The sequence below is a fragment of the Caenorhabditis briggsae genome (assembly GCF_000004555.2).
Source record: "Caenorhabditis briggsae complete genome, chrIV, whole genome shotgun sequence".
Classification (NCBI taxonomy): Eukaryota; Metazoa; Nematoda; class Chromadorea; order Rhabditida; family Rhabditidae; genus Caenorhabditis; species Caenorhabditis briggsae.
Window position 1 is genome coordinate 10,046,671 of NC_013487.2, and position 12,124 is coordinate 10,058,794.

At 37.6% G+C, this 12,124-nt stretch overlaps 3 protein-coding genes across 3 annotated transcripts; 2 read left to right on the forward strand and 1 right to left on the reverse strand.

The window, feature by feature from the left end:
• Positions 1-966: 966 nt before the first annotated feature.
• On the forward strand, positions 967-2,324 carry CBG03492 (the record flags this gene model as incomplete). The annotated part of the gene is made up of 5 exons (XM_002633753.1): positions 967-1,048; positions 1,489-1,669; positions 1,716-1,803; positions 1,847-2,146; positions 2,190-2,324. 5 exons carry the CDS (start codon positions 967-969, stop codon positions 2,322-2,324), a joined length of 786 nt encoding a protein of 261 aa, XP_002633799.1.
• A 339-nt stretch (positions 2,325-2,663) lies between these two features.
• Positions 2,664-5,959, forward strand: Cbr-rbd-1 (the record flags this gene model as incomplete). Its single annotated transcript, XM_002633754.1, has 7 exons — positions 2,664-2,885; positions 2,939-3,224; positions 3,646-3,866; positions 3,913-4,510; positions 4,558-5,230; positions 5,277-5,472; positions 5,522-5,959. 7 exons carry the CDS (start codon positions 2,664-2,666, stop codon positions 5,957-5,959), a joined length of 2,634 nt encoding a protein of 877 aa, XP_002633800.1.
• A 962-nt stretch (positions 5,960-6,921) lies between these two features.
• On the reverse strand, positions 6,922-11,289 carry CBG03494 (the record flags this gene model as incomplete). Its single annotated transcript, XM_002633755.2, has 11 exons — positions 6,922-7,188; positions 7,236-7,404; positions 7,515-7,632; positions 7,677-7,782; positions 7,832-7,948; positions 7,995-8,082; positions 8,125-8,269; positions 8,311-8,425; positions 8,477-8,649; positions 8,696-8,809; positions 11,190-11,289. 11 exons carry the CDS (start codon positions 11,287-11,289, stop codon positions 6,922-6,924), a joined length of 1,512 nt encoding a protein of 503 aa, XP_002633801.2.
• Between the last annotated feature and the right edge of the window lie 835 nt (positions 11,290-12,124).

Genomic DNA, 12,124 nt, shown 5'->3' on the forward strand with positions numbered 1-12,124 from the left:
AAAGGTGTTTAGAGTATGGAAAACTGCTGAAAACAGCTTTTGAGCTCAAAAACAGGTCATATAAAAAACCAACAAAAAATAAAAAAAAGAGTTTCGACTATGAAGGAGTCGAACCATAGAGTACCATTTCCCCATCCCGCCGCTTTACCACTGAACCATCCCACTGCTGTTTTCAATGGTTCTTCAAAGCGTATAAAAGAAATGAGGACGTGGAAGCGTTCACGTATGCATTTCAGTGCAAAATCTACTGAAAACTTCTGACCTAAATTTCTCGAGTTAGCGGAGGCCGCCGCAAAAACTGAGCATATATTTGAAAATGAAATTTCATCCTCTTTCGAATGATATAGGTCTCGTCCCATAACTCCACATCTTCTGTGAGTCATTCCCTAGTTAATGATTCAAAACAACGAGAAATACTGAATGTTTTTTTGTAATAATTTTTTATTCATTCTTTTTTGATTTACTGGAAATCGTTTGAATAGTTTGGGTGTTTAATTTTTGTAAGGCGCATGAAAAATGTAAAAATACGGAGAAATCTTAAGATGACTTCTGAAAGTCCAGGAAACACCAGATGATAAATCTACTGTTATCTTGATTGACAGGAAACACAATCACAAGATTGATTAAGAAAAAAGATCATAGAATGAACAAGAATGTAGTTTGCTTCAAATCTAATTCTTCTGGTATTATGAAGCCACAAAAAATAACAAAATTGATCACATTGATATACCGTAATCATAGTCATGACATAGTCAATTTTCAAAAAAGATTAACAAACAAAAACGTAGTGACGGGGTGTTCAAGCACGTTTTTCCACCTCGCTTGGACCCACTGATCTTCGAGAAACAGGAAAAGAGAGAGGACGAGAAATGATATAGTGATATAGGTGAGTTGATAAGGAAAGTGACCAAAGCAGTGAATCTTTTTCAAAGAAGCCTATTTGATAATCAGATCAGATTGGAACTAATGCTTCTTCTTCACACCCATCAACTTTCTCCGTTCATTTTTTTACTTTTTGCATTAGTCATTCCGTTGGTTAAAGCGAAAGGTAAGTGATTTGATGATGGGAATTAATAGATGAAAGTTGATATTTGTGGAAATGATACTGTCCTTCTAAACTCCCTCCAAAGACTACAGTAACCTAAACCTAAGTTCTTAGAGAGAAAAAATTTATTGTTTTCAAACAAGGTCCTCCACACTGTCAATCCTGAGCTCATATATTTCAATCCCTATGCAAGATATATAAATTGTGTCAACTGATAAAACATTTATGATATCATGATAAACAATTTATCAATTGACAACTTCTTTGGAAGGAGCCGAAATAAATTGACTCAAAGTAAACAGTTAGAGGACCCTTCATTACAGGAAATAAAGTTATTTCTTGAAAGAATTAATGGAAAAGAATTAATGAAAATTATACCGTACTTTGTTATTCCAAAAAATAATATTATTGTCCTAGATTCTAAAAAATTTCCGCTTTTACAGCCCCTTATCTCCGAGACCGTCCTAGAGGTCTTGGTCTTCTACAGTTACCAACTGGAATGTCCGATGAAAGATCCGGTCCGATTCTTCCCGGACTGTACATTGCAGGAAATAAAGTCAATGAGAAACCTCAAACTGTGCCCGATGTGCATCTTCCAGGTCAACCTGCTGTTTTCTCTGGAAGGTTTATCTCTGGTTCATCGGACACTTCTTGAATCAATTTTTTTCAGATCTGCGTTCAACCCATTCACTCATATGGTATCCGCAGTGTACGCTGAGGATTTATCTGATGGTTGGGGTGCTGGAATGGCTGTTAATGTGAGTAGGTCGAAGTTGGTAGTCTCATAATTTTTTCTAATAGGGTGTCAACAATCACGGGTTGAACGTTCGTAAAAACTTTGACTCATATGCTGATGTTCCATTGAATTTGAATGACGGAATGTACCAACCGTTCATTTCCGCATTCACAGTTGGAGGAGAATATGATCCATCAAAAATTCGTGAAGTTTCCGGGTCATTGGACCTTCCGATTCCAGGAATTAATGAATTATTTGATATGAATGGAAGAATTATGACCAAACATGCTCTCATTGTGAATGGAGCACTTGAATTCCCATTGACACTTTCTGATCCAAACGAACGAGCTCCTTACACTTTCAAGGTATTCGGATGGTTTAGAAAACTTATAAATGTTTGAATTTCAGTACGCAGTGTGGGCTCCGGATCGTCATATGGCCTATGGTCATGTTATGCCAAATGTCAATCTCTTTGTTATTGGAAAGGATAAGATCATGGAACGTCTCATGCAAAACAGATTGAATCCGACGATGATCGGATAATTCGTGTATATTTTCTACATGTATATTCTTCAATTTGTAAACTTTAATAATTATTTAATAATTGGTGATTAGCTTTATTTATACATGCAATAAAACAAATGTTATTTGGGTTAAAAAGTTGTTGAATATCTGAAAAATGTTGTATTCAAAAACCCGCGCAAAAGTTTCACACTACGTTACTCCGCTATCTCGTTGCGCGCGTTTTTTAGTGTAAATCGACACAAAGTTAGCCTCTTAAGAGAGAAAAATTTTTCCTTTTTTGCTAAACATTAAAGCAGTTAATCTATGTTTTATACTTCAGATTACTATTAAAAAATTCAATCGACTAATTTCAGACAAATGACCACACGGCTCATTGTCAAAAACTTGCCCAGCACCTGCACGGAGCAACAGCTTCGAAAGTTTTTCGAAAAATATGGTCAGATTTCCGATGCCTCGTTGAAGTACACAAAAGAAGGAAAATTTCGCGGTTTTGCATTTGTTGGATTTCTAGATGAAAGTTCTGCTTCAAATGCAATGGCTAAGTCCAATCAGACGTTTTTCAACTCGAAGAGATTAACGGTGAGATAGTTCTTTCATTGTTCTGAAATCCAAATAAAAACACAATTTTATAGGTAGAAGAGTGCCGTCCGTTTGGAGATGCAAACAAGCCAAGAGCTTGGAGCAAGTACGCGAAAGATTCTAGTGCATATAAGCGGGCTCATGGAGAGGAAGGAACTTCAGAGCCCCGGCAGTCACATGGTACCGGAGAGCCTGAAGCGAAAAAACAGAAAAATGACGAGAAGTTTGATCAATTCATGGAAGCGAAAGGTGTAACTGTTGAAAAAGAAGTCAAATTGAGCAAAGACAAGTCCGCAGAAGCAAAAAAACTGATGAAGGAACTTATGGAAGGTGTTGAAGGTGAAGCTTTTTTCGGTGGTACGACGGATCGGACATTTCCCAAAATGAAATAGTAGCAAAATGAAATGTTTCTGAATCGAAATACTTTCAAATTGAAAAATTTACGGAATGAAAACTGTCCGAAAGCAGAAAAAGCGAAAGTGGAATTGTTCTAAAGTAGAACTGCCCCGTTTTAAACAGCTGTTAGCAATAGAGCGCTCGCGCTAACAGCTGTCCAAAACGGGACAATTTCACTCTAGGCATTTCTGTTCCGTCCAATTTATACTTCCGGACAGTTCTGATTTCGCACAGTTTTCAATTTGGAACCATTTTGATTTAGGAAATGTTCATTTTGCTACAGTTTCATTTTAGGAAATCTCCAATCCGTCGTACCACCTTTTTTTCAGATTCTATATTCATATTCTGAAGTTCGATGTTTCAGGTGATACTTCACTCTCTTTAATTTTCTCCGGACTGCCGAGCTCCGCAAAAGGTAAAAATATCAAGGAATGGCTCAATCCAATTCGTGTGAAAGCTATGAAAATCGCCCGGAATGACGATGTTGCTGCAGCATTTGTTTCTTTCAACAGACCACCAGATGTCCGAAGAGCTCTTCAAAAGGACGGACAGTTTTTAGGAGGATTTAAAATTGCAATCGAAAAAGTAAGCTGCTCTAAATTTTCCGTTTGTTGATGTGAGATAATTTCAGATCGAGACAGCCGAACCAGAAAAAGAACATGTCGAAGAGCACGGAGCTTCGTTGGAGAGCCGAGACAAAGAGGAAGAGTCGGTTCGTGAAAAGATCCTCGAGACAGGCCGACTGTTTCTACGTAATTTGCCATACGCTACAAAAGAAGACGACCTTCAGTTTCTTTTCAAAAAGTATGGAGAGGTTTCGGAAGTTCAGGTCATTATCGATAAGAAGACTGGTAGCTGTAAAGGTTTTGCAATCGTTGAATTCGTTTTCCCCGAGGCGGCAGTCGCTGCTTATTCGGCTCTTGACGGATACGTTTTCAAAGGACGTATGATGCATATTCTTCCTGGAGACGAAAAGCGTGATACGCCTGCTGAAGATCAAGAAACTGTGGAAACTGCTCCAGACGATCCAGACAATCCAACGAAAGCCGCTGTCAAGAAAGAGAAGAAAAAGAAGACGTTCAAGGATGAAAAGGAAGAAGAGAAGAAGGCTTCTGCTGGCAAAACAGCTCACTCATGGAATGCTTTGTTTTTGGGCGCTAACGCGATTGCAGATACATTGGCACAACGTTTGAATGTTAAAAAATCGGATTTGCTGACAAGTGACCAAGGTAATATTTCTCATTTGTGAAAAACCACTAACAATTTTATATTTTAGGTGAGTCAGCTGGAGTTCGTCTAGCTCTTGCCGAAACACGTCTTGTTCGCGAAACTCGTGATTTCTTCCTGGAAAACGGTGTGAAGTTAGACGCATTCTCAAAGCCTGCTGAAAAACGAAGTGATACTGTCATGTTGGCGAAGAACTTGCCAGCTGGTGTAGAAACTGAAGAGCTTCAAAGAATGTTTGAAAAATTCGGTGATTGTCAGAAAGTATTGATGCCTTCTGAAGGCGGTGTCAGTGCTCTCGTCATTATGGGAAACCCTGTTGATGCTAAAAAGGCTTTCCGAGCGTTAGCCTATTCCCGATTCAGAAGTCAGCCATTGTATCTTGAATGGGCTCCATATGACGTGATGGGAGCCACTGAACAACCAAAAGAAGAAGAACAGGAAAAATCAGAAGATTATACAAAACCAAAAAAGTCTAAGAGAGAAATGACTTATGAGGAGAAGAAAAAGGAGAGGAAAAACAGGCAGCAAGGAATAACAGAAACAGAGGAAGATAAGAAGTTAGACGAAGATGAAGTGGAAGAAACAAAAGAGTCGGAGCCCGTCGAAAAGAAGAAGAAGAAAGAAAAGAAACAGCCAGAAAGAGAAATCGAGTCTGGCAGTGCCATTTTCGTTAAAAATCTTGCTTTCGACACTACAGACGATGGTTTAGGATCTCTTTTCCGGTATGTAAAGAACTCCTCTCGGTTCGGTTAATGTTGATATTTACAGGAAACGTTATGGTGATTTGGTCAAGAATGCTCAAATCTCCAAGAAACTCAATCCAGCCGAACCTACGAAACCTCTTTCAATGGGATTCGGATTCGTACAGTTCTACACTGCTCTCGATGCGAAAAACGCATTGAAAGAGATGCAAGGTGAACTTCTCGATGGTCACTCTTTGGAATTGAAGATTTCTCACAGAGAGGTAAGAATTGTCTTTTTCATTCATCAGTTTTATGTATTTTATTTAACAGAACGTGGATAAAGGAGCTCTCAAACGAAAAGATGTCAAGCAGAAAGAGCAAGGAGAATGCACAAAACTTCTTGTTAGAAATTTGCCATTCGAAGCTTCTATCAAAGAAGTGGAGACTCTTTTCGAGACGTTTGGAGCTGCCAAAAGTATCAGAATTCCACGAAAACCAGGACAAAAGCTACAGCATCGTGGATTTGGTTTCGTCGAATTCATCTCAACTGACGAAGCTTTCCGTGCATTCGATTCTCTTGTTCACTCAACCCATTTATACGGACGACGTCTCGTTTTGGAATGGGCGAAAGAGGATGAAACCGTTGAGGAATTGCGAGAGAAAACTGCTGAAAAGTTTTCTGGAAACAAGAAAGGATCTAAAAAATCGAAGGCTCAAACCGAAGAATTCCAGCAACAACTGCAAATTGCCGATGATGAAAAGGATTAATTTCTTGCTTTCTGTTGCTCGTTTTGAATTGTTATTGTTATTTTTATTGTTACACTTTTCCAGTTATCTGTTGTTTTTTTTTCATTTTTTGTTGAGTTGAATACCCCATAAACAAATTTCGCTTTTTCAGAGTCATTTTTTATAATGGGAAAGAGGATCACAATAAAATATACTTTATTAGTGCTCATTAAATTAAAATTTTTTTCATCGAGTTATTCGTTGAGTGATTTATCCCGCATTTCTGATTGAGATTCTGTGGTTGGGCCAATTTGTTTTTTGGAGTTTCGAAATTATATACAAGCACCATTTTTGACCAAAATATTGTCGATTGCAATCGATTTTGTCTCCATCGCATTGTTATAGAATAACACGAAGATCTGAAAAAAAAACCATTCGGAGCTGTGAAAGAGAAACGCCGGTGACCGTGGCCGAAGGTCCCACGACAACTACCGTTACCTAATCATTTAAAAAGTTTTCCGGATTATTTTTCTCGTTTTTACCTTTCGTCGTCGAGTTTTTCCTTATTTTTCCCGAACAAATCGGAAAATAAACTTTTCCGTAGCAAACAGGTTGACTGAAAACGCACGAAAATCGAGAAAAAATTCAGAAAATGAAAATATTTTTAGGTTACTGTAGTTGTCGTTGTGGGACCTTGGTACCAGCCCCTAGAAGGAAAACTAACCTTTTCGGTGCTTTGAACTTTAATTCTGGCGGAAATTCGGTTCCACGAACGAGGAGCAATCGTTTGAGTTTGGCATTTTCTCAAATTCTGAACACAAATTCTAACATCAATTTCATGAGATGGATAAACGTCGATAGACATTTGAATTGGACCAATCAGTGACGCTTTATAGAGTAAACCAGAATAGGATTTCGATTCCAAACGAGATATGCCATAGCGGTTTTCTGAAATTTTCCTCATTGCTCATCCTTCGCTAAAAGACTATCCCATTAATAAAAAACTAACCATCTCCTCTCTTCATCGCAACACTGATGTTATTAAAATGTCTGCTTAACATTCTCAAATCCGCCCATCCACATTTGGTATCTTTCTCGAAATTACAATTAGTTTCTTCACATCTCAACGGATGTTTAGGTCTTTCTAAAACTATAATTTTCGCAGTTTCTTCTTCTGTTTTTTCCTCATTTTGAATATCCATCATCACGACTTTTGTTGTGGTGGATGGCGATTCTGTGACTACTGTAGTAGCCGATGGAGGAAAGTTAGTCTGAAAATTCAAATTAAACAAAAAGCATCTAATTTTTCTGACAGTACCATTGATGTAACATCATCAGCCAACACTCTATTCATTTCAACTTCTCGGGATACTGTAGTTGGTTCTATAACTCCTCCTTCGATTCTTTTAACTGGAGATCTTCTGACGTGGCAGATGCACTTTTTGATTAGTGGATTCTCTCGTTGTCGAAGACATTTTGCTGATAATCTTTAAAAAAGTGAAAGTCATCTGATGAGCTGAATTCCACCGTAAATCCTCTAACAGAAGGATTCCTAACGGCCCTTCTAAATATTACAGGTTTAACGGTACACACTTACTCCGAAGCATCCAAAGCTCTACATTTCTGTCTACAGTATGCCAGTCCTGGTCTTCCAACACACATTTTTGCAGTAGAAGAATGGAATGCAGAGTGATGAGGTTTATGTTCGCATTCCCCTAGAATTACATAAGTTTGTATCAGAATGAATCATAACACTTACCATCTTGACACATTCGATGTTGAACCATTCGAGGATCTCCCTTATTCGGATTTATCAAAGTTATTGGGAGACCTCCAGACTTTAGAGTGACTGTACTTACATTTGTCTGAAAATATGAAAGTTTTACAATTGAATAAAGTAGCTGAAACATGTACCGAGAGAACCGTTGCTGCCACGCTTTTGCTCTTCTTCTGACATGGTTGGTAGTCAATTTTCAGGTCATCAAGAAGGATCATTTCACCAGCAGTAACGTTGGAAAAACGAAGCATTACCTGGAAACGACAAGATTTCTTTCAATAATATACAAACTAATCTAACCTGAAAATAGTTAGTTTCTGGAATGATTTCGTTGATCAAATGACCGTTCGACGCATGAACAGGGGCACACATTGTTGTTTCTTTTTCTCTGGAATTTTCAGGTTCTTCATGGAAATCGGATAAAAATTACTTGAAGCACAATTCTACAATAACCGTTGGAGGTCTCCAAACTTTTGCCGTCAAGTTGACTGAAGTCGTTGAACAAAGTGCATCGCATGTTGAAATAGTGGCCCATGTGGCGCCTTGTTGACTTGTTCCAGCCAGGAATTCGCCTACTGTAAACTTCATTTGATTTTTCTCTACAATTAGCACCAACCAGGTAATTCTCTGGGTCGGGCCAATACATTCGGACGTCCAGAGTACCATTCAAACTCTCGAGAGTACTGCCATGAACTACATAACGACGCGTCTCGACAAGAAAGGGATGCAGGCTGAATTTAAGAATAAAAATATTTGAATTGTAGTAAACGTTCTAATTCTACCATTGGAGAGCCACAATTTTGTGGTAGTTGTTGGATTGGATTCAGATGAGAGTGCTGTTGAACCACAAGAGTATGGTATGGATGAACTGCGAATTGTGGATTTGCACAAGCAATTGGAGATAAATGACATGTGCATACAAAAGAACGGATTCCAAAAAAGGAAAGAAGTTGACCTAGAAAATTAAGAATAAGAATTCAAAATAATAGATAATCTAATACCAGTCTGTCTAGTTCGACATCCACTGCCGATTCTCATTGGATAAAGTTGGCCACATCTTGTATCACATTCAGCATCATACCCTTCTCGTTGAGGGCAGATATCTTCTTCTATGTCTGAAATATAAATCATTTCTGTTGTGAAATCTAAAACATGTTTTGTTAGCTCCTGATTTTAAATACCTTTTTAACACTTGTACAGAGTAGCGTATAATTACTCAGACTAAAGTTTGTACTAGCATAAAATTTGAGTAAAGCGTTGTACTGAGCTAAAATCTGCAGTGCTAAAATTCAAACAATTCATCAGTAAACTGGCCAAATTTCAAATTATTTGATCAACTTTGAGCTGAGTTCTCGCTTGTCAAAGTTGTTTCATCTCATGAAAATCACAAGAAACATTCGTCGTTCATCTTTGGAAAATCATAACAATACCTACACTTTGGGAAGCGCTTTGAAAATTTCAGAAGTTTTGAATTAGATGTAAAATTATATTTCTACCACTCTTCGTGTTCCAAGATATTTATGTCCCGTTTTTATAAGTCCGAGTAACTGTACGGCACCCTTTAATCCTAAAACTGCTAAAGCTGTCACAGTTCAACACCTAATTTTCTCTTTTTCCAAATCCAATTAAAATTCAGGAACAGTCTCATTGTCACTCTTTTTTCTCAGCATGACTCTTCGTTTCGCCTATTCATTCACTTTCATTCTATTTTCAAAAATACATGCTAATCTGAGATTAAATGAGAACAGGAAGCAAAGGAGAGGAGGATGTGTCTTCTACAGTCCGCAATTCAAAAACTCTTCTTCCCGAAAAATATAGAAAAACATGAGAAGATATTATTTATGCAACAACGCCATACGCAAGATCTCAACACATTTATCTCAATCGGAATCCCGTTTTTTGTTCCTTTTTTGACACATTGGCATCATAATAATTGTCATCGAAGAGTGTCGGACGATCCATAATTTATGCTGTTATCTCTTTTTCTTTTCAATAAGAAGCGGTTAGCCAAAAAAAGGAGATGCATAATAGGAGGGTTTGACTAGCCGCTAATTTGCGAAAGAATGATTGATGAACAAGGGAATTGAGAGAAAAATAGATTCTTTACTTATACATGAAATGGAAGAAAAAGAAGAAAAAAGAAATTGTTAGTAAGGGTAAGGTGGAACTGATATGGCTTCGTTATCGTATAGTATTCGAGAAAAGGTTCCACAACGCTAAAACATAATCTGAACTAACATTGAATTATCTATAATAGAACTGTTTAAAAACTAATGAATTTACAAAAGGTTTTACAATGGTTCTAATTAAAGTGTTTCTTTTAAAAAGTCAGAAGATCAAAAACTAATATACCATTGCATAATATCTCCACAGGTTTTCAAAAAGTTTGGTCAGGAATCGCGCCCCAGCGAACGTGAGTTTGATACTCTTTTTTTCGTTGGTTGAGTATCAAACGTACCGCGATGAGTTAAAAAAATCGCGCATTGAATAAAAATGCACAGGTCAAACGCTCCCTTTGAAGTTATTAACTTTCGTTTGGCCTAAAATCTGGGGCGAGATTTCGGACAATATGGGTAGATATCCTGTAAGCTCTCGTGTTTACCCCAGGGATGTTCGGAACGGAGTTCGGAATTCCGAAAATTTCGAAAATTCCGATCATTTTCGGAATGAACATCCGAGAAAAAAGTTCGGAATGAAATTCCGGTCGGAATTTTTTCGAAGCATTTTTTTCGGAACTAAAATTTTTTCGACTACAGTATGTCAGGAAAAAATTACCTGCGTGTCTGGAACAGAATTAATTTTGATTTTTTTGCGCTGTTGAAATCTTTCTATTTTTTTTTTGAAAATCGGAAAATTCTGAATTTCCGAAATTCCGAAAATCCGAAAAAGGCCATTCCGAACATCCCTGGTTTACCCATAGCTCGTCCAAAAAACGTTATAACTCCAATTTTTTCTATCCATCTAACAGTTTTCCCTCAAAAACTTATAGCCAGTCTGACCCATATTCAACCACGTTTTCTCTTCTTTGAGGTTCAAATACCACCAGTCCACAACCATCAAGTTCATAATAAAATGGCGGGCGATCGTATGAACAAGAAGGCAGGAAGTCTCCGAACAGTCAAAACTAACCACAAAATTAGCGAAAAGCGAAAGTGATCTCCCTCTCGTTTCTCCTTTCTTTTTTCATTCTAGTTGTCTTGTACTTGTTATTAAATACATAAATAAATGCGATTTGTTCTTTACGAAAAGATGTTTCTATTTAGTTTGGTCTATTAAGTTTAAAGTTTGCGAAAAATTTTTCGGATATTCAAAATAATTGGAGGAGACTAGTTATAAATACCAAATGCAACAAAAAGAGAAACTTCGCTACTTTAAAGCGAGCTATCATAAATTCGCAAGACTTTCAAAGTTAAATTTTCAGCAAAGACTTTGATTGGCACAAAGAAAGATTGGCACAAAGAAAAGACAAAATGATTTTTATTAACTTCAACTTACCACGAAGGCATACTTGCAGCTGTTGTGGCGGTTGAGGTTGACTGTTTGCAAACTTTCCAAGTATGAATATCGTATAAAAAATGAGAATCCAACGCTTCATGGCGTCGGAAATCTGAAAATCCAATCAAAGTAAGAAAAAGAACCATGTAGCAGAATCGGGTAAAATATGGTGAAAAGAAGTATAAAATCCATTTATTTCTTTTTCATTCTTCCAATCCTCGAGATGGCTAACCATCCCCTTCTTCCCTCCTCCCTCCCAAACGAGACTCCGCCCACTTTTTTGTGATTCTCGCCGATGACCTCGATGAATGAAGACCAGAGAGGAGAGGGGGAAGCCAGAAGGCGAGAAAGCGAGAAGAACATGAAAAGTAAAACGGTAAAAAAGTACATGGATGACGGAAAATTTCACCCCTCTCAGGAGGTGAAAGGGGTGAAATGGACGGTGCACTAATCGGACTGGCTTATCGGATTTGACGGGTTCGGGAGTGATGAAAAAGTTGAAGAAAGTGAGAAAAAAGTAAGAAATTGAAAAGAAGAGGAGGATATGAATCCGATGAAAGAATTTGAGGATTTGGAAAATGAAACGGTATTGGAAGCAAGTGAATTTGAAACCAAAGAATTTGATTGTATGAGAGGAAGAATTTGATTTTAAGAATGTTGAAAAATGTCACTATTTATGTGCAACTGTATACTTCAGCTGGAAAAATGAAACTTTGACCATTTTGTAGGACCTCGATTTTGAAATGGTTCTATACGGAATGCGCTGATTTTCTAACTGTACTCATATAACTCCTCCAACGATTCTGAATTTGAAAAACATATTCAATATTATTCGGGTTCAAAAAAAACGTCGGAGTTGTGGAAGAGAAACGCCGGTGGCCGTGGCCGAAGGTCCCACAGCGACAACTACCGTAACCTTAAAATATTCTTATTTT